Consider the following 26,718-nt stretch of genomic DNA (forward strand, 5'->3'; position numbering starts at 1 on the left):
TTTAAAGTGAATCCTTTAAGTTCAATGAAACATGGACACATTTTATTTATTTAATTACTTAGGCTACCTATAACCAACCAATTATGTTTATGGCAAGCCACTGACTTAAAGGGTTAGTTCACCCAAAAATGAAAATTCTGTCATTTATTACTCACCCTCATGTTGTTCCACACCATACTGTAAGTCCTTCGTTCATATTCAGAACACAAATTAAGATATTTTGATAAAATCTGATGGCACAGGGAGGGCAAGGCACAAAAGGTCATTGCAAAAGAGGCTGGCTGTTCACAGAGCTCTGTGTCCAAGCACATTAATAGAGAGGCAAAGCAAGGAAAAGATGTGGTAGAAAAAAAGTGTACAAGCAATAAGGATAACCGCACTCTGGAGAGGATTGTGAAACAAAACCCATACAAAAATGTGGGGGAGATTCACAAAGAGTGGACTGCAGCTGGAGTCAGTGCTTCAAGAACCACTACGCACAGACGTATGCAAGACATGGGTTTCAGCTGTCGCATTCCTTGTGTCAAGCCACTCTTGAACAACAGACAGCATCAGAAGTGTCTCGCCTGGGCTAAAGACAAAAAGGACTGGACTGCTGCTGAGTGGTCCAAAGTTATGTTCTCTGATGAAAGTAAATTTTGCATTTCCTTTGGAAATCAGGGTCCCAGAGTCTGGGGGAAAAGAGGAGAGGCACACAATCCATGTTGCTTGAGGTCCAGTGTAAAGTTTCCACAGTCAGTGATGGTTTGGGGTGCCATGTCATCTGCTGCTGTTGGTCCACTGTGTTTTCTGAGATCCAAGGTCAACGCAGCCGTATACCAGGAAGTTTTAGAGCACTTCATGCTTCCTGCTGCTGACCAACTTTATGGAGATGCAGATTTCATTTTCCAACAGGACTTGGCACCTGCACACAGTGCCAAAGCTACCAGTACCTGGTTTAAGGACCAGGGTATCCCTGTTCTTAATTGGCCAGCAAACTCGCCTGACCTTAACCCCATAGAAAATCTATGGGGTATTGTGAAGAGGAAGATACGATATGCCAGACCCAACAATGCAGAAGAGCTGAAGGCCACTATCAGAGCAACCTGGGCTCTTATAACACCTGAGCATTGCCACAGACAGATCGACTCCATGCCACGCCGCATTGCTGCAGTAATTCAGGTAAGTTTGAGTGGTGTACATGCACATACTTTTAATGTTCATACTTTTCAGTTGGCCAAGATTTCTAAAAATACTTTTTTTATTTGTTCTAATTTACTGAGATACTGAATTTGGGATTTTCCTTAGTTGTCAGTTATAATCATCAAAATTAAAAGAAATAAACATTTGAAATATATCAGTCTGTGTGTAATGAATGAATATAATATACAAATTTCACTTTTTGAATGGAGTTAGTGAAATAAATCAACTTTTTGATGATATTCTAAATATGACCAGCACCTGTATATTGGCGTATATTGTATATTGCACCTGTATTATTGGCGCACAAAAAAATTCTCGTCGCTTTATAATATTAAGATAGAACCACTGTACTCACATGAACTGATTTAAATATCTTTTTAGTACCTTTATGGATCTTGAGGGTTACAATGGCATTGCTGTCAGAGGCCTCACTGAGCCATCGGATTTAATCAAAAATATCTTAATTTGTGTTCAGAAGATGAATGAAGGTCTTACAGGTGTGGAACGGCAAGAGGGTGAGTAATAAATTACATTATTTAAATTTTTTGGTGAACTAACCCTTCAACATTTTGACATAACTCATATTTTCCTCTGTCCTGTTTGAAGATTTCACATTAATTTATTAAGATTTGGCCCTATACTAGATATTATGCTACAATGGTATTTTAGAGAAATGCCTATTTTATTTATAGGCTGACTTCTGACGTGTTAAAGTAATTATTGGAAACCGCAGACTTTTATTATGGCAAATTGTTGTCGGTTTAAAGTCCTCCTGGTCAATAATTTTATCCCTTAAAACTCATCTTTGAACACCAAAATGACATATTTAAAGTTTTTTCCCCCCTGTGAAATAGCTTGAATGTTACTCTAGTCTACACCCTTGCTTTATTTAGTAGCTTATTCATCTATTAATATGCTAATTAGCCCCGCCTCCACTCACTCGCACGAGCTCGAGAGATCCACTGAACTGATTCACAATGCAAACGCTGCACAATGCTGTCGACTTTTACAACGTCGGAGTCGGACACATAACGGTAATTAATACGATTAGCCTTTTGCCTGACTACATTATCAAACAGCTAATAATGAGTTGCTAACAAACCATGTTCCCGTTTGCCGTGTCAGAGTTAGACAGCTGCCTTCTAACAAGTATCCTTACAAACGATTCGAACAAGATTGACGCTCAGAAAGTTCATCATAATATACATAATACACCTGCTATATTGCTAAATCTACCCAATCTTTCATATCAACAGAAAAATATACCAGGATAACCTGGCTTCTCATAAGACCCAGAGCTGTAATGCTAAAGCCCGCCGTTTTTAAACTGTCTTTAGATCACTGCAGTTTTAAAGAGACTCAGCAATGGTGTTGACTTATGAATTTACACATGGGTTGTTTTAAAGCATATTAAAATCACCACATAGACACATAAACAACATTAAAAACTTGACTTTCACCACAGGGAGTCTTTAAGTAAACTCTGCAAGCCACTTCAAACTAAATGAAGCCATAGGTCTACTCGTGTGTGTAGACTATTTATCTCATATTTAACCATTTTAAAGTTTATATTGCTGAAAAAAATTTTTTTTAGTACTTTAGTAGGCCTATATTGTCACAATTTTTGTTATTTCTTGTTGACTGCACTTTTAAATTTTTCCTGATAATTTACTCACCCCCATGCCATCCAAGATGTTCATGTCCTTCTTTCTTCAGTCGAAAAGAAATGAAGGTTTTTGATGAAAACATTCCAGGATTATTCTCCTTATAGTGGACTTCAATGGCCTCCAAACGGTTGAAGGTCAAAATTATAGTTTACAGTGCAGCTTCAAAGGGCTTTAAACGATACCAGATGATGAATAAGGGTCTTATCTAGTGAAACGATCGGTCATTTACAAAAAAAAATACACCCCTATATGCTTTATAAACACAAATTATCATCTTGCACGTGCTTCCGCTTTCCATATTATCCATGTAAGCTTTTTGAAGAATGCAGGAAGCGGAAGCACGTGAAAGATGATAATTTGTGTTTATAAAGTTGTATTTTTTTTTTTTCTCGAAATGGCCGATGGTTTCTCTAGATAAGACCCTTTTTCCTCGTCTGGTATCGTTTGAAGCTCTTTGAAGCTGCACTGAATCTGTAATTTTGACCTTCAACTGTCTGGAGGCCATTGAAGTCCACTATAAGGAGAATAATCCTGGAATGTTTTCATCAAAAACCTTAATTTTTTGACTGAAGAAAGAAAGACATGAACATCTTGGATGACATGGGGGTGAGTAAATTATCAGGAAAATTATATTTAAAAGTGGACTAATCCTTTAAATATTCCATTCCCATAACAGCTTTTCAAATGTTCTTCGCTACGTCAAAAACAGGAACTTTGTAGTTCTATTTTAAATGTGAGATTATGTTTCTTATTCTGCTTCTCCACTTCCATCTCTTTCATTTCTTTGAAGACTGTGTGAAACTTCAACCATGAAATGCATAAAGAAGTATGACACATTGAATAAGAGCCCATTACAAGCGGTAAATTTTATTATGGGATAACAGCACATAAAGCACATCTAAAATCGATGTGTCAAATGCACTTTTAATAAAGGTAATATTAAAGGTACAGTTTCTAAGTACAATATAACAACATTCATATTAGAATGAAAAGTATTTAAAAGACAACATTAAATTTCTTATTTTTCTTTACAGCGGTATTTACAAAATGAATCAAAATACTTATTTTCATATTTAAGAATCAGACAAACAGAAGGAGCAAAACCACTATTGAGAAGAGACTATCTCCTAAAGAGAGTTCCAAAGAGCTGAATAAAAAGGTACATGATCAACTGTCCCCATTTTAAGATCAGTAGCAAACATGTGACGTAAAAATATGTGACAACTGCAAACCGTTCTCTGCTTTTTTCCCCCCATCGCAGGTAAGCCGTCCTGCCCCAGCCCTTGTGCCTCCCCTTCAGCTCAACAAGAAATAGAAGTATGCATCATTTTACATACACATATGAACACTTAAAATACATTGCATTAGTCATTTTGTTTCATAATCATCAACTTAAAACCTAATTGGCAGGAAACAACAGGGAGAATACGGAGTGGATTGTCTATTGTCCGCCAGTTTGTCTCTGCAAATATCCAAACAGGGTTCGTGTTCAAATACATCCAACCAGGGTGCAACTGACTGGATGCAATGTCCCATAACCACGTTAAGTTGTTCGGAGGAAAAGAAAGTGTAGCTTCGGGACATCACAGAGACAATAAAATGCTGTTTCCATGGCTATAAACAAACATGAAATGCCTCATTTACATACAAAAAGACAGCCAATGAAAAGAAAAGTCGGTAACACAAGACAGAATTCACCTACGTGTGCAAACACAGTCATTTGAGTACGTCGAGAACGGTGAAAACGATAACGGACGAATATAGTTTCTGCATCCTGTACCACTGAGAGGCACTCAGCGTTGTTTGCTATGTATTATTGCAAGTAGATTCTGCCTTGCTACAAAGATAAAAACAGGAAGTTTCGCACAAAACTTTGTACGACCACCTTTGTTCTGTACAATTTATAACACTTAACCGTTGTGTGTGTATGTAAGTGAGCGGATGTCGATAGAAAAAAAACGAAGCGTGTTTTTTTAAAACAAAACAAAAGGTAGAATAAACGAAAAAACGGAGGAAGCCAAAAAGTGGCAGACAATCCGATACTTTATCGCAGGTTTAAAGTCCTTCCAGAAAATAAGCACTGGTTTCGAACAATAAAAAATAAACACAATACTGCTGCTTTTTTCCTTTTTTTTTTTTTTTTAAGCATGAACAATCGTCTTTGTTGCAAAAAAATTCTAAATTGCGATTTACTTAGCCGATACTTGCTAATAATCTTAAAAGTGGGAAGGAAACAAGCCGCGTCCCAAGACTAGCACACTGATACAGGTACTTGCTGGGTATTTGAAAGTAAATTTACCACTATCATTAACTTTATCGTTATTATCATTATAATTATTATTATTTATCGAGTCCTAATATCAATAATCAATACTCAGTGAAATGAATGGACTAAGAGGGCGGCCTAGTCTATGAATCCATAATTTTTCTTCACAAAAGTAACTTACCTAGCACCACACGTCAGTATAACACAAAAATTAATGTCCGCACACCCTACCGCTAATCAAACTAAGTCTAAAAGAGAGAAGTATACTCAGAACAGAGATATTGTACAGCATGATGTGTCTGATAAAACAGATAAATATTTGCACTGAGCAGGTCTTAATAGCAGTATTTTCTTCTTACCTATACAGACAGAAGTTACAAAGTTACTTTTATACATGTGATCGATAGAACATTAAATATCGTGAATTAAAAGCCGAAAGGAGGACAGGGAAACGTAGCTGTACAGTTTACAGGCCATTTGACGTTCGTAGTTCTCCACCTGGGAACAGAACTAGTCAATATACAAATAAAACGAACAAACAAAAAAAAAAATTGCGAAAAAAATTTAAACGCGATAAATAAAAAAATGTATTTACATGCAGATGTCCAAAGCCTATGCACAAAATGAATCATAATACACCATATATATTATTGCTTGACATTCGATTATGGCTAAAGACTTTTCTTTTAGTCTATTATCTAAACATAGTTCACTTTTAAAAACGTGTCAGCTGTGCTTTTGGAAAGAAAACGCAAGGAAAATGATTGACGTAAATCTTAGTAACACTTCAACCTTCAGCTCGAATGCTGTTGTGAGCATGACACGTTCAATCCGCTGATCGGAATTGCGTAAAAAAAAAAAAAAAAAAAACGGTAAATGTGCCTTTCGACCAAAGTTCAAATGTGAGTGCATAGGCCTTGCGTTTGCATAAATCTAATCGAAAAGTTAACGTCGAGGTGCGGTGTGTCATGCTTGTACAGCCTCGTCAAAGGGATTCAAGCTCAGTGCTACGAAAAACATTTTAAATTCTGGGAAAAAAAAAAAAACTTACGATCTTACATACAATTCACCATCTCACCCTGCTGCGTCTGATCTTTTAAAGCCTTGTCTGGGGGTTTGACCTTAAGCAAACATTACAAATAGCACAAACACATACATTTCCGCTTCGCGCATCCACATTCGGACGTATATTGCTTCTCACATAGATAAAAAAAAAAAGGGGAACCACAGTTAAAAAGAAAAAGAAAAAAAAAAGTAAAACAATGTACAATAAAGACCAAGGGAAAATGTTTGGATCTTCCACTGATAAGAGAAACACAGGACTTTTCTCTTTACATGTCTAAAATACCACAGATCCAGAGGTGTTTAAGTACCTTTGCTTGTATTAGAAAAAATAAATTTGTCCCAAAGTTCTACCTCATAGCATATTGCTTTAAAATGTCTAACTACACTGACAAAATACGACATGCAAAAAGTGGCAAAACGTGACTTTACTACAGCTTTTTATCGAACTGACTTGATCATTGGACAGGCAACCGCAAAGCTTGTTCATCAAGGGGACTCCACAGCAGTGGTTACCCTGTAGAAACCCGTATTTGTCTCGCGTGACGATTCGCCCGCGCGGACGTCTGAAGGTGGAGAAAATCATGAAGAGGTATTTGGCACATAGACTCAAACAATTACGAGTGACGATCAGAACAAATCCCCATCCAGATAAAAACAAAACTGTAAATTAGCGTAGTACGCTTGAGGTTATTATCTTGCTTTGTTTGATTTTAGGGAATTATATCTTGGAGCTCTCTGGGTGATTTGATAAAGCCAGTGGCCTACGGGGCAATTGAATGAAATGACGCGTTTTGTCTGGTTGACGATGTACTGCTGTCTTCTTTTGACTTGACAGCACAGATGCTAGTGAATAACGATGTGACATGAGCACATAAATTGCAGAAAGATTTTAAAAAATGAACGGCAACAGATGAGCACGTGTTCCCATTTGTAGTTTTGTATCATTACCAGGTTCGTTTGGTATCAATGCTGTTCCTAGTGAGCTGTCTTGCTATCTACATAGGAAGTATCCTCCAAAATAGCACCTTCTAAAGCCCTGTTTACACCTGGTATTAAGATTTTTTTAATTTTGGTTGATCGGATCACAAGTAGATGACACATTCCCGTTTACACCTGGTGTTTTAATCTGTTTCTTTTGTCCACTTTCAACCACTTCTGTCCCGATTTCTTCTTTTTGGGTGCACAATTTACATATGAACGCACACGGAGACTGTGGAAAAACATATGGAGGGCATCAGCTTTTGTTTCTGCTTTGAACGCTCTGAGTGCATGTTAGAAATCGTAATGGTGAGAGAACATTGTGATTGGTACATTTTTTTCGTCTTCAAACTAAACTTGGATCTTCAACCGACAAAGTTTAAATCCCATCTGGCTAACACGCTTCCCATAATGTTTAAGCATTCGGTCAGTAGGTGGAACGTAGGCGGTCTTTAGTGGCTGTTCAAACACATTCGACCACATGAGCGTTTCCACTATGAAAGCAATCCGGTCGAATGTGTTTGACTACCTCTGGAAGTGGACGAAAGTGGACAAGCTCAAAACGTTTTAGACCCCACCTGTATTTAGCGTCGTCCACTTGTGATCCAATTGTCCAAAATGCATATTTATACCAGAGCCTAAGTGACTGACTTGGACCTGTCTACATAGACAGCAACACTTTGTCACACAAATAGTGTGAAACACATTGGTTGTCTCCTCTCACAATTGATATTGAGTTTTAGCATGTTAGCTTAAAGCATAATACTTTAATAAGCATTAAAAATCATATCCCCATAAATGTTAGGTAGATATGTCCTTTTTAATAACATTTGATTATTTATTAATTATTTTTGGTACTGAATGATATTCATAATTTTGCTCTTTTAGTTGTTGTTGTTGTTACTCATACACCATGCAGGAAGAGCGTTTTTACAGATTTATTTCGCAGTACATTCTGGGATTAACTAGAAATTTGACCAAAATGAAGTACTGAGGGAGCACATTTACTTCCCAACTTTTTCCATGTCAGAAGCACAGCTAAAATGCTGTCTAGGTAGGCAGCTCACTAGGTTTTGGAACTGATCTCATTATCTCCCTGTGTTCTCAGTTGTCCAAATATTACTCTCCCTGAGCCATATGGTATACAAACTGCTGATTTACAAGGAACTAAACGAACCTGGATTGCCATTCACAGATTGATGATGTATTGTAGTAACCAGGACTTCTTGGGAATGCATTGCACAGACTAATAGTTTGTCAATAGTAGAGAACTTAAATGTAATAAAAGTGCCATTCTTTATCTGTATTGAACATGCCATCAAGATCAAATTATTGAGCTTTATATGCAACATAGAGCTGACTAACTTGTTTAAGCTACCGGCTTCAAAATTGAGTTAGACAGACTCTTCCCTGAGGAAAATACTTTGTATCATGGAGAAGAAAAAAAAAACAAAGACATAAAGCTACCAAGATCCACTCAAATTTGGACAAAATGTCAGTTAGCAGGTTGTACAGGTGATCAATGATGTTTTTTTTTTCTCTGGATTATATTGGGATTTTCCATACGCCACTACATAGTTTTACTGGAATGTTACAATACAACAAATTTTTTCAGACTCAAAAAAGCAGGAAAGACCACTATGGCACATTCAAGAGACGTACAAACACGCGCAACACACAACAGTTAGGTATTCCAAAAAAATAGCACTATTACTACTATTGTCTTGTTCTTTGAAAAAGAAAAAAAAAAAAAAAAAAAAATCATAAAAAACACACAAATTCTAATTATTGCAGGATTAAGTGCTATATCATCCTTCGTTCTTTCACTTTTTTTTTCTCTCATAGGCTTCATAAGCACTGTACAATGTTACAAAAATAGAGGATTTCAACCAGACAAGGCTTTGAATAGTTCTCTTTTTTCGTCTTTTTTCCCACTCTTACGTTCCCGACGAGCATTGTTGCTGGGCAAAGACCCTCACAAGAGCCAGTTTAAGGAAAATCAGCTGTTCACAAACCAGATCTGACTCCTCCACATGGTCATGTGGTGCACCACCACTAGATGGAACCATTAAACAGCATCTGAAATGTGTGGAAAAAGGGTCCACCATTTAATAGACTCTGTGTGCTTAGGTTTGTCCTGCTATGGGACAAAATAACAAGAACTAGAGCTTGATCTGGAGTTTTACCATTATAGCTCCCGTTTAAAGTGGAACTATGTGATGGAAACATTGAAAAATTTGCCCTCCCAGGTCACGTGATCCACCTTTTCCCAGCACCAACCTCCGCCTCGCGCAAATAAATACACAAACACGCACTCAAACACGCACCCACCCTCAGCAGCGTTAGGGTTTCCAGCACTCGTTCTCCATAACCGTGGTATTTATACATGCAACACATCACTAGGTAAATATACAAGTCTTAAATTAAAGAAAGGTGCAAATAAAAGTGCCTTATCAATTTTTCACAATTAAGAATAGTCTAGCTACTAATATCATACATGTTATTTAAAATAGATTCTATAAACATTTTTTTTTTCTGTATAGTTTGTACTTATGACCAAATACCCTGTAACACGTTAGAAAACAGGTGGAATGGACCCTTGCATTGCATTGATGTTGGTGGTCGGACCGTTACGTTACGAACACCATTCTGGAGAGGGACTTAATAGCAGATGGCCTTAAACGATATCACTAAGCTAACTATGGTAGATGGAGTCTCTGACGGCTAAAAGCAATCGCGCATATTACGACTAGAATTACCAGAATTCTACGTTGATCCTTCTTTTTTTCTTTTTTTTTTCTCGATTGTCCGTAGAAAGGTGCTGTTTTGTGTCAACTCTGCGTTACACTCCTCCTCCGTATCTCTCTTTCTCTCTCAATTCATATTCTTCTTCGTTTGGTGCTGGTTTGACATCCCCAAAAAACACAAAACAAAATAATCCAAGCTCACAGCGAAGGAAGGAACCAGCCACGTATGTTTCTACGTAGACTTTTTTTTTGGTGCTACAATAACTGCTGGAACAGTTCGGATAATCGACTTTTTGATCTCAACTTTTTTGTTTCATTCTCTTGGCTTGAAAAGGGCTTTAAACTGTGTTCTTCTTCCTGTAAAAAGTTTAAAATGCTGGATTCCAGGCGAATGCGCTCTGGGAATCGTTTTTCCGCTTTGGAAACGAGTCAAAACAATTTATGCTGATTGTGACAAATCGCCAAGGGACCGTTCTGGAAAGGTACGCGTGGACTCTTCAGGTTCAGTCAGAGAGAGAAAGAGAGCGAGGGAGCGTTCGGAAATAAAACAAGTGTCTTCATCTTCTCATCCTCTCCCCTGGGCTCCGAATCCCACCTGTGTCAGTAAAAGAAGGGAACAAACCCCAAAAATAACCACTGGAGTCAAACCCAGTCCATTACCACCTCCTCCCCCACGAAAAAAATCACAAGGGGAAAAAAAAAAGAAAAAAAAGAAAAGGAAGGGGGGGGAAGTGTGTGTGTATGTGTGTTTGTGTGTTTGTGTGTCGTCCGTCCAGGTGTGTGTATGTGCAGGGCACTGCTAAAGTGTCTCAGATTTATGCTTGACATTCCCCACGGTGTGACTTCCCCCCGGGCGGGGCGGGCGCGGGGAAGCGCTACCCGTCAACGGGCATGGACTGCTCAAAGTCTGATCCGAACAACTCCTTGTACAAGGGGGGGAAGTGGGCGCGGACAATGTCTGGGTATATTGCTTTGAATGCCGTCAGCTTTTCCGTATGCCGGCTGCACAGGGCTCGCAGCGTGGAGACTTTGCATATCAACTGCAGAAAGAGAAAAAGAGAGAGAGGGAGAGAGATTTTAATTTGGTGGAAATGACCCTGTGGTACTGGGTCAAAAGGCAAAAGGCAGACCCTCTAATCCGCAGACACAACACAGATGGTTCCCGGTTTTTCACATGACATTAACTAATCTTTCGGCCGTCAGACCAAATATTGCTTTTCAGATGAAGTCATACATGAAATCAGCTATTTATTCATTCATTCTTAATATTCGATATCATGATGTTTTCTAAAGACTGGTCGGAAATTATTTCAGTTCTGTTAAGGCCTGTTCACATTAAGAATGATAACTATAAAGATAACTGTAACGATAACAATATATGCGTTCACACCAGCGAATAATAACGGTCTGTTTATTCTCAGCTCACGCGCTGCAGTTTCAAAGTGTGTACAACATGTTTTTGCTGTTCTTTGTTGCATTTACATGTATTTAACCAGCAGATGTCCTCAACATGCTCTGTTTCGATTGAATAGCTAGTGTAATCGATCTAATCTAACAGTGAATTTAGCTGAAGTCAATATAGTGGAATAGAAACAACGCCTAGTCTTTTTCACTGCAACTTCAAAGGAAGCAAGACAATGTTGTCGAAACTAGCGCTGGATACCTGAGGTAATTTTATTTTACACTGTTTGCTAGCCTGGCATAATGATATCATCGTTAATACTCCTCACCATATGACCGATTGTTTTCCATGTATCGGTTTTCTTTAAAGTATCCTTGAAAAGGGGGTTTGACTTGTCAAACAGTGGTGGCTTTTTCTGGACCTCAGCGATTAACTTCTCCGCAATGTCATCTGACATTTTAAATGCGCGAGCCCTTAAATAAGAACGGATTCTGATTGGCTGTCAGTATTATTATCGTTCAACAGCTGGAAAAAATCGTTCTGAAAGTGATCCCAACTATACCGTTTCTCTATATCGTTATAGCTGTGGTGTGGACAGTGCTATTCTTTTATCTTTAGAATGATTTTAGAACACTATCTTTATCATTATCTTTCTTATCGTTCTTGGTGTGAACTGGCCTTTATTGTTAACTAAAACTAAAGCTATTAAAAATAATTTTCGGTGATTGAAATGAAGCTGAAATAAAATATAAATATTAATTGAAAAATTTAAATAAAAGAAAATGAAAGTTAGAAATGTTGACTTGGCAACTAACTGAAAAAAAAAAGTTTAAATTGAAGTACAGAAATAAAAATAAAATAAAGCTAAGTATAAAACAAATTAAATCTAATTAAAATGACAAGCACAAGAAAATTACTAAAACTAAAATTAAAAATAACTAAATAGAAAATTAAATAAATTTTATTCTCTAAGATTTTAACAAAGTACATTTTTTAACAGAAATAAATAAACAAATTTGTTTGTTTATTTATTTAATAATTTGTTTTTATTATACATATAACTTTACTCTAATACTTAAAGTAAATATTTGCCAGATAAATATTTTAATAATTTGCTTTGGTATGATGACCATATAAAAGCTAATTGTTTAATTGAATTTAGGAAAAAAAAAATATATATAAATATAAATGTTACATTTAATATGTATCTTAATATTGTGTCTTTAATCCATATTTGTTCAATAAAACAATATATAGATACATACATACATCACATCTAATGACATCATATCCTGTTCCTTATGTGTACAGTACCTTTGTCAGTATGCCGTCCTCTCTGTGGTTCTTTTGTAGAACATGTTGGAGGGCCAGCTGGATCTTCTGCTGGAGTTTCTCCACCTTCACCTTCTCCTGGAGCCAGGACCGGTCTAAACACAGATTTTCAGATGCCTTTAGCATTGGTGCTCTCAAATGGAAAATGGTTTGAATGCAATCATTACCTTTTCTCCTTTCTTTGAAAATATTTTTTCAGACAAACAAGGTAATTTATAGGTAAACTTTAACACAGAGCCGGGCTTACCTGCAGACATCAACACGAAGGCGGAGAACAGGGCGATCTCGTCTTCAGAGAGGTGCATAGAACACAAGTTTTTCCCAAACTCGAAGACAGAGCTGATCAAGTCGTCGCAGCCTGTCACCGTGGAGACAGAAAGAAAAAGTCGGTAAAAAAACAAAAAGCTGTGAGATGGAGCAGTAGACAGCGTCGGGTAGACACTTGATCTTTTAGCATGAGATGTCGGGGTGGCACAGAGGTAAAAAAACAATACAATCCTTCAGCATAACAGAATGATTTTTCCCGCCACTGCTTTTTCCCCTCCAGGCTAATCATGCTTTGGCGAATGAGAAGGGTTATGTAAGCATGACTGGGGTCACTAACAAGACTGGATAAAAGCCATGACTCAGAGCTCACACAAACACTGGGAGATCATCTACAGCAGCACTTCTCAAACTTTCCAAGCCAAGCACCACCTAGAGGGAATGTTCTCTCTAATTTTGTCTTTCATTTTGAACGCAAGCATTAGGACAGGAACATAATGTATATGTAGAAGGATCACGCTAAATCGAAACACAATATGCATGAATATACAAAATTTTCAGTTGAGATCAAATACATAAATTATAAATATTTTAACATATTCATATTTTAAGAAATATATTTTGGTCTGCCTAAAAGCATTTCCAGTATTTGAGTCAGGTCAACTTTATGTGGGAAATAGACTTTAAAATCAAATAAAATATCTTGCTTTTTTATATCAATCACAGCTTGAAAACTTGAAAAAGTTTATTATATCATTTATTAAGTGATATTCTTAGGCTTAGACACGAAAATATTAGACTTTTAAATAAATTGGATACTAGAAATTAAGCATTTAAAATGGTAAATAATTGAAACAAAATATCCAAAGTTGTGTCAAATACAAACTGTTCACATATTTACATATTTTGAGGAAAAATAACTGGCCTTTTATAGCAAAAGCAGCTTGGAAACTTGAAAAAAAAAAAAAAAACATTAATAGTCAAAATGCACAAATCTATATTAGGCTTTTAGATATCATTAAAAATGGCAAATAATTTAAATTAAATATCCAAAGTTGTGTCAAGTACCACCTGTTCAAATATTTCCGTATTTTGTGGAAGAATCACCCTAATGCTAAAACACACAAACACCACAGCAGTATTATTTAGAAAGGATTGTGATGTGTTTGCATGAATTAATATGCAAATCTTGCATTCTGTTTCAAACGCATAAATAATAAATATACTTTAGATTATTCTTCTGTCTATTTAGAATGATATCTTGCCTTTTATATCAATCGCAGCTTGAAAACATTGTTCAACAACACCTATTAAGTAATAATGTGAGTTTTAGATGCACAAATCTATATTATACTCATAAATAAATCAGATATTAAAAATTAAACATTGAAAACCGATAAATAATTTAAATAAAATATCCAGAGTGTGTTGAGTACCACCTGGGGGCACTGCACCACAGTTTCAGTCCTACCAGTTTCAGAGCTATTGGCTGAAAGCTTGGCAAACACATGCAAGCTTGTTAAAAGCGCCACACAAACGACAGGAATAAGATATTACACTCGTTATAAGGCTGAGGACGTCCACAAGAGATATGATTGAATGTAATCTTTCAGACTGTGGCATCTTGTGTCTAGATTTCTCATAATTGTGTTTGTTTTGGCACTCAGCTTTCAGCCCCAAAAGGTTTCCGATGTGCATGCATAATGACAGAGAAGGGATTTCACTAATGTCATGGCATTCAAACATAAATGCTATTTGCTTACACTAGAAAAACTCTACGCCCAGGCTAGGGCTGTTTAGATGGCGGGTTTGATAAAACACTCCTAGTAGACACTCAATCTTGCTTATTCAGTTCCAGACGCCCACCATATGCAGCAGCTACAGGAGCACAACTGCAACCCTGAGCAGCATCCTCAGTGAGGAAACTAACTCCAGGTGTGGTGGATATGAGAATCTAGAGCCGATCTGGTGTTTTATTTGCTTTTGTACGCACTTTATTTTATATAGTACCAGTAACGCTTTACTATAAGTAATATTTGTTAACAGTGCATTAACTAACAAGAACTAATTTTATAGCATTTATTAACCTTTGTTAATGTTAGTTTATAAAAATGTTCATGTTAGTTCGCATTAATGTTAACAGATATAACTTTTGATCTTAGTAAATGTTGATTAACATGAACAATGATTAATACATGCTGTAAAATTATTGTTAGTTCATGTTAACTAATAAAACCTTATAATAAAGTATTACTGTAAATTTAGGTAGAAATGGTGTTAAGTATATTATTATTGTTGAGTTATATAAAATAAGTATTTTAAGTATAAGAGTTATTTAAGTAAAATACAATACAAAGAAAATATATGTATGTATATATGAGCAATATCACACTCATAGCCGTGTGATACAGCCATATTGCACGGCTACAAGTGTGATATTGCGTTTATACAACAGTTCGACAGTGTGTAAATAAATAAGAAATAACAACGGAGTGTCTTTAAAACCCTCTTTTGTGCAGCACTACTTCCCTCCGCCACGGATTCAAATCTCAAGTTGAGAGTTGGACCAAGCCTCCGTCACTTTTTTTGGTGCTACAATAACTGCTGGAACAGTTCAGATAATCGACATCTCTATATTTCCTAATTTTTGTTTTCTTATTTAAAAAACAAAACAAAAAACAATGCTATAGGTCACCCTTTACGCTTGTATGTGGGTTTTACAAATATTCAAATATTTAACGAATGAATATTTGAAGAGCGGAGAAGAGTCTTTGTCTGATATGTCCCGTCTAGTTGTAGCCAATATGCTATGCTATATAAAGGATGCAAGTTTATTATTATCAAATTTGACATAGCACAATTCGACTTGCTCTGGAACAAATAATAGATTAATAAGACCAAAGATTGCCTGTTTAATGTACTCAAATTGAATTATGTCTCATGTTTAACCACTATAAGAGCCAGCGGCAAATCCCAGAAGCACTGGCCGAGATGAAGCTCCTACGGACGAATCACAGCCGTACTGATATACAGCCATATCGCATGGCTACTCGTGTGATATTGCTCATATATTATATACACACAGTGATGGGGAAAGTTACTTTTAAAAGTAATATGTCAGAATATTGCATTACCTTCTAAAAAGTAAATAATTACATAGTTAATGCGTTGTTAGTTTTGCGTTATGAAACTGAAAAGTAATGTGATTACTTTTTAACAAATAACATGGATTACATAATCACATTACTTTTTGATGTAACAAGTAAAGTAACATATTTTAATTATTAACACCAGTGGCAGATTTGGACCCTGTGTGTACAAAACAACTTTACGTTCCTTGCAGTTAGGCAAATTGGTTAGGTTCTGCCTGCATTTGAATCCTGTTGCCATAGCTTAAGCAAGACACACATATAGTATTCCAAACACAGATTTTCCACTTCACATACCAAATCCAAGTGGGTTTTGTAACTCACCTAATGACTTAAAGACATCAGGCCCGGCATACTTTCCGTCAAAATAGACTGTGTTGTTCTGAGGGTCGAAGGCACGGCACATTCTGACGAACACCACCTCCAAAGAGCCTACGCACAGATGAGAGACAAACAAAATTGTGATTTTATATAATCAAAAGCAAACGCTTAGAGAAATTTGTGAAGGCAAATGCTGCTGAGAGTGCTTCGGCATTGCGTTTTTTTTTTTTTTTTCAGCTTTGTTGCTATGATACGGAATTTCCGCGGCACTGTTACTTGTAACTGATTTCGCAGATAATTTTTTTCCGTTTTCTCTTTTTTGATGTCGTTGTACAGCAAGAATGTTGTGACAGTTGGTCTGTGTTGTATTTGTCCCACCCATCCCCCATTCTGATTGGATAGCTGGCTAAAAAGTGACAGTGATGAGTGCAGCGTTTTACTCCAAGTTGAACATTCTTCAACTCGAGGCGACCGGTAAAAAATGCCGAGCTCTCAGCGTTTGAGCGTGAAAAAGATGTCTCATTATGCTCCTGCCGTTTAAAAAACGTGACGCTCCCATTGAAAACAATTGAATAAGTATGCTAGCTGCTCGAAAAAAGCTTTGGTGGACACGCTCTTAAAAATGCGACACTCCCATTGAATACAACTGGAAAAGTATGCTAGCTACTGTGAAAAAAAGCTTTGGTGGACAGACGCTCTTAAAAACACGGCGTTCCCATTGAATACAAATGGAAAAGTATGCTAGCTACTGGGAAAAAAAGCTTTGGTGGACACACGCTCTTAAAATAGTGGTGCTCCCATTGAATACAATTGGAAAAGTATGCTAGCTACTGGAAAATAAAGCTTTGGTGGACACACGGCCTTAAAAACGTGGCGCTCCCATTGAATACAATCGGAAAAGTACGTTAGCTACTGGAAAAAAGCTTTGGTTGACACACGCTCTTAAAAATATGGCGCTCCCATCAAATACAATTGGAAAAGTACGCTAGCTACTGGAAAAAAAAGCTTTGGTGGACACACGCTCTTAAAAACGTGGTGCTCCCATTGAATACAATTGGAAAAGTATGCTAGCTACTGGAAAATAAAGCTTTGGGGGACACACGGCCTTAAAAACATAGAGCTCCCATTGAATACAATCGGAAAAGTACACTAGCTGCTGGAAAAAACTCTGGTGGACACACGGCCTTAGCGTAAACAGTCTTCTACAGTAAATTTTCTCATTTAGGGGTGTGTTTCCTAAAAGCATCATTAGTCACAAGTTCCATTAATCTCTGTTGGTAACTACGGAACTTGCGACCATAGTTGCTTTTAGAAAAACGCACCCCAGGTTGATTACTGTCATAGCAGAGCAACAATTTTAAAAAAATTCAAGTAAGCTGAATTCAAGTTAAGCTGTCGACGTTTATTGTTTGCTACCTGAATAATAACACACATGTGGTATAATAGTCCAGACATTTGACTCTAGGTTTGTTATGTGAGGTTAATATTTGCATACTTGCCAAGCAATGTCATAAACAAAGCTTTATTAAGTCACCAATTGGCTGTTTTTTTTTTTTTTTTGAGTAGTGCTGTGTGTGGCTCAGGTGGGGTGTGTTGCTGTTATTGTTGTGAGTGGGAGCAGTAATTCTACAGCGGAGTGCTTTGGTGAGCACAGGCTTAGAGGATAAAAGCCACGTAATAGAAGCCATTACGGAGCTTTAGAAAGATGCCGGTGGTTTAAAATGTCATGTCAGGAGAGAGCGCTCACTCAGTATTTTGTTAATAATTTTGGTCCAGCCTGGCTCAAACAAACACTGAAAGCTGTTGCGATCACGACGGGGACAGGGTGTGAGTGTGATGTAGCATTTTGGCCCATTATTTGTGAGGATATAGTGTGCAGTGGTGGATATCATCTCAATAGTGCCTTATTTTTCAAAGAGCTGACAGATTGTCCCGATACAGTTTTCCTGTATACACAAGAGATACTCCTTTGAAGCGCGACACCTCCTGGTTTGTGACATCGGCTGTGTTCAGAATGGAATGCTTGCTATAAATACTTACTGTGCAGTGTACTGCTTTTAAATAGCAAAATAGTATGCAACAAAAATACTTTAAAGAGCAGTATTCGGTACATTAACTGCATACTGTGCACAGTATACATACATCTTGTAGTATGTGATTCAGAAGCACTGCAGCAAAGGATTATTTGTGTTTACGCCCTGTAAACTAAGCTGGGATTGGATGATGGTGATGTGAACACACACTTTACCTGCTTTGAGAAGCACTATCTGATCATTCTGACAGAGTTCCATGAAGCCGTCAATGCGCTTGGCAAACTCCACCACATACTGAATGGCCTCTGTGATTTTAATGGCACACAACTGCCACATGACTTCCCTGGGCTGAGGGGAAACAAAATACAAAACCATTTGCAACAAACGCTTTAAAGAGGCTGTGTTCTTTTGTAGCAGTTTTATTAAGTACACATCTTGCACCTAAAACAGTCATAATCAAGTTTGCATTTATATGACCATTTTATACTCACTCACTGACCCTTAGAAATAAACAGGCTACCATATGTACAGTAATTGTTTGCGGTTACCCAGGGTTGGGTAACACTTATGTTAAGGTTATTAGTCTATGCATTAGGTATCATGATCTAACAATAAACAATACATTTACAGCATTTAAACACATCGCAATATCAATGTCCTTGCAAGTTACAACATTAAATTGAAAGCATCGCTGCCTGAAGCTTCTGAAAGGCTGTGTGCGGCTTTTCAGGAACATGTGTGTTTACCTTGTTCTGGTAGCTCTCCACCTCCTCCTGAAGGAATGCCTGCCAGGTCATTTGTTGAAGTTCTTCTCTCAGGTACTGACACGTCTCCATGTGGGACTTGGAAATGTTCTGGGCCAGATGTTCTAAAACACAATGCAACGTACCGTCAAAAAAACCCTGTCGCGCTTGACTGCACTTAACGTACAGACATATTGAGCTGTACTATATATATGCATGTGTGCACGAGATGGCATTAGCATTATAAAAAGGTTCTTCCTACTGGTGGATTCATTTACACTTACAGAAATGCTGTAATCTTTCAAAAGATTCAGCATTTTATTAATGTCTCCAATCAAGGAGCTACACTGTAACGGTTTATGATTTGAAGCCAATTTAGAAGCTTGTTGACTGTCTGTGCTTCTATACAAAAGGAAAATAGGACAGTACTTTAAGTACAAAAGTGAGTGTGTGTAATTCATGGGAACAAAGGTCATATTTGCTTTCAGCAAGAACGAGAAAATGGAGACGAGAGAAAGAAAAAACAGTATAAAAATTCAATCATGTTGAAAACACATCTGTTAAAAGGAGTCCCAGAGCAGGAGAGGAAGCTAAAAAAATGATTTCCCTTGGCGCGTGCCCTGCTGGATCCTGATTGGCCCTAATTAATGGAAACTAATTAGAAAAAAAGAGGTTCTTTTAATGAGTCTTTGAGATGAGTCTCCAACCTAATGCTATTTTAAGACACCTTTAGCAATGTTTGCCCCACGGTTGGGTTCTTTCCCCTAGTACCATCCCCTACCCAGAATCCACTTTGCCATTCTTCAGAATTGTCACTTACCCAACTCAGCCATGGAAACGGTGGGGGACGTCTCCCCGTTGGTGAAGGAACAGTAGGGGAAGAAGCCTGAACCCGGGGTGAAGTCGCAGATGGGCTCCGGCTTGATGCCGTTGATGTCTAGGCCGGACTGATCGGGTGAGGGTTGGATGTCCAGGTAGAAGCTGCTGACGCCCGAGTCAGGCTTTGTGCCGTCGGGTGTGTGGCCGTTCATGTAGCCGCTCAGGTCATCATGAAGCTCGGTCAGGCCATTGGTGGAAAGGCCGTAGGTCGGTGTAAGGGGTTCGGCCTCACCGGGCTGCTGCTGGTGGTCCCGCTGTTGCTGCTGGAGCCGGTGTTTCTGCACTTCCGCATACAGGCTGTCCCGCTGTTTCTTTGACATCCGACCGAACTTCACCGCTATAGTGGGCAAAGACATTGTATTAAGAACAGAAATCTCTCTCAAATTGTGACTGCTTCCCTAAATATAATCAAATGCAAGTCTAAACAGGTTGGTGCGCCATCCCAATCTCATGAGAAAATGTAACTGTTTTATAAGGTGGTGATTTCATATGAATTCGTACAATGTAATTTGTACATGTAACATGTAGGTCCGCCCCGCTAGACCTAACCCTCAGTGGGGCGTAAGCAGATAGTATGAAAATGTATGAATGAGATCATATAAATTCATACACATTTACCACCTCTTTGACAAAATGTAACAAATTTCCATGCAAGTCTGTTGGGTGTGACTTCCTTGTCAATTGATCAATGCTCAAGGGGATGACTAGCTCATGGTTTACATTGATCAAACCAGCAACCATTTGGTTACCAACCACCACACCAAAACTACCCTTGAGGAAGGGTACTTTCAAGACTTCACCCCATAGCCATTGTTATTCAAGAAACAACAAAAGGCACAATCTCTTTTCCCTGAAGACTCTGGCCTTTGAAGGGGAGCTTAGTGTAGTGGCATGGAGAGTACAACTAACTCCCAGGAGCGGGTTTTAATGTCTCTCAGAGGGTATTAGTAGTGTATTGGGTCAAAAAACAAAAACACAAAACACTACTTGGTAATAGCATTAGCTTTTTCCTGCTTTCTACCAAGTCAAAATGATCCAAGAACAGAAAACCTGACTAGCATGAATCACCAATTTACAAGCACTCACAAAAAGGAAAGGCCTTCAGTCGCAACACCTTGAGGAAGTGGCAGAGAGACTGTATAGCTTAGAAAGGAAGAGCAGCTACAGCTTCAGCCTGTCTTTGAACTGCAGGAGTGTTAGAAGAACAGGAAGCTGGGGACGAAATACAGTGCGGATCAGATATAAGTGGAGATCAAGTGCTCGTAAAAAGGAAGGGCGCCTGACAGAGGACAAGTTGATCTACTGATGGCTGGAAAAAGAGATAAATGTACTGGAGAGTTTAGTGGGGAATGAGGGGGATAATGGGGCTTTGACTGTTGGAGACAAGAGGAGACCAGAGAAGATGAGACAAGACAAAAGAGAAGGACAGGAGAAGAGACAATATGTGAGGAGAGAAGAAAAATAAAGATTTCAGGAAAAAATAGGAGAGGAGAAAAGAGATCAGAAGAGAGGAAATGAGGCAAGAGGAGAGAAAACAAGGTGGGATGAGACTTGAGGTTGCGATTTGAAAAGGGGAGATGAGAGAAAAACAAGGAGACATTTGAGTAGAGGAGACAAGGTGAGAGGAGATAAGATATGGAGAGGAGGGGAGACTGGAGACAAGTTGAGACATGAAAAGAGGAGATAAAATAAGAAAACCAGGCATGTGAAGAGGAGAGAAGAAGAGATTTGAAGACAGGAAAGGAGACAAAACATGAGAAAATGGAGAGAATGAGATTTGGAAAGAAAGCAGGAGATGAGAAGAGTTGAGAAATGTGGAAACAGACAAGAAGAGAAGAAACAGGATGAAGCTAGAGGATTTATGAAAGACGTAGAGATGAGAGGAGACAAGAAAAGAAGAAATAAGATAAAAAGGAGATTTGAAGAAATAAGTGGAGATGAGAAAATAATAAATGAGACAGAATGAGAGGGGAGGAGCTGAGAGAAAAGACAAGACGACAAGAGGAAAGTGAATTAGATTAAAGGAGAGGAGACAAAATGATATTCTAAGAAAGTAAGGGATGAAACAAAATGAGACTTGAGGACAGTACAAGAGATGAGAGGAGAAAAGTGCAAAGGAGACGAGACAAGACATGCTTGGAGGAGACATGAGTGAGGTGTTTAGAAGGGGTACGGGATCAGCGCTGAATCTGAGGCGTATGAATGAAAATGAGTGGAGGCCTAACGTCATTACAGACGTGTGTGTGTCTGGGTAAGCTCTGTGTCTCTGTCCCCATGTAAGGAAGGCAGATGGGGACTAGTGAGCTTCAGTCGGAGTGAAGTCAGAAGTCACCTTGCCTGTCCTGGTTGTGTGTGAGAGAGCAGCCCGGTAGACTCGGAAGACCTGGCCTGATTTCATCCTCCTGTCACGGGCCGTAGTCACACAGCCCAGCCGGAGGCCCAGCAGGGGGCCTCCACACACACACACACACACACACACACACACAAACATACTCTCACCTGGGCACCCGTTAATGCTGCTCACCTGCATTGGCTTTAATGAGCCTGCTTTAATGATGCTCATTTAATAAAAGCTACTTGCTGTCAGATTCTCCACCCTGACTGAGCATGCCCCGCAGTCCAGAACCACAACTGCCTCTTAAATTCATCTTGTCACAAGTTTGGTGAAAAATTAATGAGTAAGGGGTGCTGACAGAACAGGTACTCTACTTAAATGACATGGCAAGACCGGGGACAAAGGTAAGTATTGAATAAAAGTAGTAAAGGACTAGATATATTCCATTACATTGTCTAATTAAATGTTTTCTTGAAGTCCTTAATGTATCGTAAAAATTTAGCCATACTTTATTTGTATAAAATGTCTGTGAAACCAGGCCTACAATTATGTGGAATTTCCAAATAAGCAGAAATTGTCAAATTACGAAATATACAAAAATACATATTTAATTGTGGTTATTTAGGATACCTATGAAATTAGCCTTTTTAGGCATTTAGACATTTTATTCCAAAAATTATATTTAAAAAAAAAAATATATATATATATATAATTTCCATCAAAGAATGCTATTAAACAAAACATAATTTGAGATGGAAATTACACTGGTGGAAATGTATGTCCATTGTTGGATCAAAGGTTTTCCATGATATGTTCCTCTTTTACTCTATTTGTTGCAGTCAAGGTTGTAACTGAAAAACACTCGCTGTCAGGTTGCACGTTCACTTTACATGCTGCTCCACTTGGTATTTTGCATGCATTTGATGTTCTGTATCTGTGGAGACTCTGTTCTCCCTCTGGTGCCTGCTGTACTGGACACGGACTTACCATCACGTGACATGCCCACGGCCAGACACTTCTGCAGCCTGCAGTGCTGGCAGCGATTCCGGCTGGTGCGGTCAATCAGGCAGTTCTTCTGACGTGGGCATGAGTACGCAGCATTGCTCTGCTGACTCCTCCTGAAGAAACCCTACAGGCCCCAGAGACGGACAGAGAGAGGGTTGGTTAACCCATGCAGGGCTCAACAATAAGGACTTTTTCTTTTCTGCTGGCCCGGCAGGGGTCACTGGTTAAGATTTTTACCAGTCCCATCACAAAAAAAAAATAAATATATATATATATATATATACATATATATACATTGTAGTTTTAGCAACACATTTTTAGATATTTTTCATGATAAATTCTTTAATAATAATACATTTTTTGTTAATTTGCACTAACAGCTGCAAGTTATATATCCTTGTCTGTGCATTTCTAAATATTATTTATATAAAATTTATTATAACAATTTTATATCATATATTTATAAAAAAACATATTTATTAAGAAAAACATTCTAATTTATGCCACTAAACTATCCTAAACCTTTATATTCGCCATGTATTTATGTTACAAAATCAACAAAATTGACCTCAAACTCATGGAAGGTTGTTTGTATTCCACTGAATACAAAATAAAAAAGGTAATTGCGACTTTTTATCTCACAAATCTGACTTTTTTCCCCCGCAATTGCAAGTTTACATCTCGCAATTCTGACTTTTTTCTCAGAATTGAGTGATATAAACTCGCAATTGCAAGTTAAAAAGTCAGAATTGCGTGACCAAAGCTATCTTACGACCAATTATTTTACGAGGTGGCTAATTTGTTCGACCTCACTCGTACGAATTCATACGATTTGTCTAAACCCCAGTGAGGGGTATGTTTAGGGGCGGGGTTAGAGGTGGGTAATTCGTACAAATTCATACGAATTTGGCAACTCGTAAAATACGAACGATTTAGCAAAAAACTAATTTGTACAAGTGAGGTCGTACGAATTTAGCAAGGTGGCAAATTATTCACCTTGTAAAATATGTATGAATCGCCGTGAGATTGGGTTAGTGTGACAAAGTTGCAATTGCATGTTGTAAATTCTTTTTAAAATGACTTTTTTTCTCAGAATTGCTAGTTTATATCTCGCAATTCTAACTTTACAACTCAATTGTATGACTTTATAACACACAACATGCAATTCTGAGAAAAAAGAAATGAAAAGAATCTTGGGGTCATTTTCCCCCCTAAGAATTGTGAATCTCGCAATTCTGAAGAAAAAAAAAAGAATAATAAAAAATCAGAATTACGAGATGTAATCTCGCAATTGTGAGGAAAAAAAGGTCAGAATTGTGAGATAAAAAGTCAAAATTATCTTTTCAATTGTTTTATTCTGTGGCTGAAACAAGCTTCCATGAAAACTGGGGACAGACATGCAACTATACCTTACAAGTGCATATTATTCCACATGAAGTGCTCATAAAAAAAATATTTCTGTGGCAAATGCTGAACAGATGGTGGCAGCTTTACAAACATTTGCCTCGATCATATAGACATGTTTCCCTTTAGTCAAGATACATCTGAGCAACATAATTCAGCGCGATAGCTATATAAAACAATTTGGAACGAGTATTTTTCCTCATTAACAATTGGCACAGCTAGTTCAGAGACGGGTGAGAAAGGTAGTAAATAATGGCGAGTTTGTGCGAGGTTATTAATGTTGAATAACAGAGCCCGAACCCGGTGGTTGGCTCGAGGGGGGGAAGGAGTGGGCGCCCACGTTGAGTTGATTTCTCATCCTTTTGACTTAATGAATTGATTCCAGCTCGTCATTAACACACCCCACTCCACAGCTCCATACACATATGTCTTAATTAGTTGCTCATTGGCTGTTTAATTACTAGAAAACAGCTGACAGCTGCCAAGTTGCTTTCTAATGGCAGCCATTATGAAAGCGGGGTAGGACTGCCGGTGACAAGCAGCGCTCCTTAATAATGCTATGATTTATGGGCCGGAGCGTTGTGCTCGCACATATCATTAAATGTCTCTGTGCCTCGAGTAATTAGTAACCATTAAAGATACATTTCAGCAGTTTATTCTTCAGGCTTGCGCGTTTCTGCCGCCATGTGAGTGACGGAAGGAGATGCTGAGCAGAGAGTCTGTCTATTGTGCGGGAAAACAAAAAAACAAAAACACGGCGTTCAGGAGCCGCGTCCGCACGTTCGTTTCTGCCGAGCCTGCTCGCGGAATGCTAACGAGTCGCTCCGGTGACAGGCAGCTAACAGGAATACACAATAAGCACAAAATTCCTCTTTGCTGAGTGGACGCCGTGTTTGAAAAATGCACAAAAAGAGGAGCTTCGGTGGGAAAGAACAGGGGGGGCGTTGTATCAAAACTGCTAACGACGTGCTGTGATCTAAAGCGCTTCCTAGTTTGACGGATTTATTAAAAAAAGATGGTAAAGAAAAACAAGACAAAGGGATTATATTGTTGTCGTATTGTAATTGTGACGTTTTTAGGAACTGACTACATGAGTTATTAAGACTCAGATGTTTAAAGAATTGTGAAGTCCTGTAACCACAATAGTAGTTGTTTCTTCTTTAGATAGACAATAATCCGAAAGAAACTTCTCTGTTATTTTCCAGAATGTCTCATTTGTTGGCTTTTCCCGCTTTTTCTTTGTCACACACGCTGACAGGGTTGTTTAGCTTCTTACCTTGCAGCCCTCGCACGTTATCACGCCATAATGGATGCCTGATGATTTGTCTCCACAGATCTTGCAGGGAATTATTTCGATTTGAGCTGCGGAGAAAGAAAAGAGAGAAGGTACTGTCAGGATTTTTCACTGTCACCAGTCACCACGCAACACCTCCTCCACGGCTGCATGTTGCGACATGAAACGGCGCCGAGCTTCAAACGCATCACGTCCCTGCCACCCTCGGCTGCGGCGTATTTGGAGGAGGCCATTCTGACTTTAAACAGAAAACCCTCAAAAAGCATGGCAATCGTGATGTCAACCCGTGACTTAGAAACAAATGGAATAGTAATAAATCACCAATATTTCCTCGCAGAGCCTTTGGGCAGTAATATCGGGAGAAACCTGATTCTTTACCACATGACTGGACCTTTACCGCCACTGGAATATTGGTTCAAATCAAAAACCGCCAAGCAGTTTTACCACCTCAGAGACGAAGTTCAGTCCAAGAGGCCTAGCGTTGACAAAAAGATGATGACAAGAAGGCTTGAGTATTTGAGGAAAAATCTGGAGAGGTTTTTTTTCACTACATTAAAAGAAATATGTCATCCAAAAATAACATTTTATCATCATTTACTCACCCTCAAGTCATTCCAAACCCATATGACTTCATTTTTTTCATGAAACACAA

At 38.2% G+C, this 26,718-nt stretch overlaps 1 protein-coding gene across 2 annotated transcripts in view; it reads right to left on the bottom strand.

Moving 5' to 3' along the window:
- Positions 1 to 3,703: 3,703 nt before the first annotated feature.
- Positions 3,704 to 26,718, bottom strand: part of roraa (RAR-related orphan receptor A, paralog a) — a 383,427-nt gene continuing 360,412 nt past the window's right edge. For both annotated transcript variants that reach the window (XM_067379454.1, XM_067379455.1), the window contains 9 exons: positions 26,049 to 26,134; positions 23,351 to 23,492; positions 19,970 to 20,365; positions 19,153 to 19,274; positions 18,622 to 18,754; positions 16,377 to 16,484; positions 12,887 to 12,997; positions 12,622 to 12,734; positions 3,704 to 10,945 (listed from right to left, as the gene is read on the bottom strand). In XM_067379454.1, the coding sequence (XP_067235555.1) occupies positions 10,781 to 10,945; positions 12,622 to 12,734; positions 12,887 to 12,997; positions 16,377 to 16,484; positions 18,622 to 18,754; positions 19,153 to 19,274; positions 19,970 to 20,365; positions 23,351 to 23,492; positions 26,049 to 26,134 (1,376 nt within the window). In that variant the 3' untranslated portion in view covers positions 3,704 to 10,780. The remainder of the gene's footprint in view (positions 10,946 to 12,621; positions 12,735 to 12,886; positions 12,998 to 16,376; positions 16,485 to 18,621; positions 18,755 to 19,152; positions 19,275 to 19,969; positions 20,366 to 23,350; positions 23,493 to 26,048; positions 26,135 to 26,718) is intronic.

Source organism: Chanodichthys erythropterus, chromosome 24 (assembly GCF_024489055.1).
Source record: "Chanodichthys erythropterus isolate Z2021 chromosome 24, ASM2448905v1, whole genome shotgun sequence".
Classification (NCBI taxonomy): Eukaryota; Metazoa; Chordata; class Actinopteri; order Cypriniformes; family Xenocyprididae; genus Chanodichthys; species Chanodichthys erythropterus.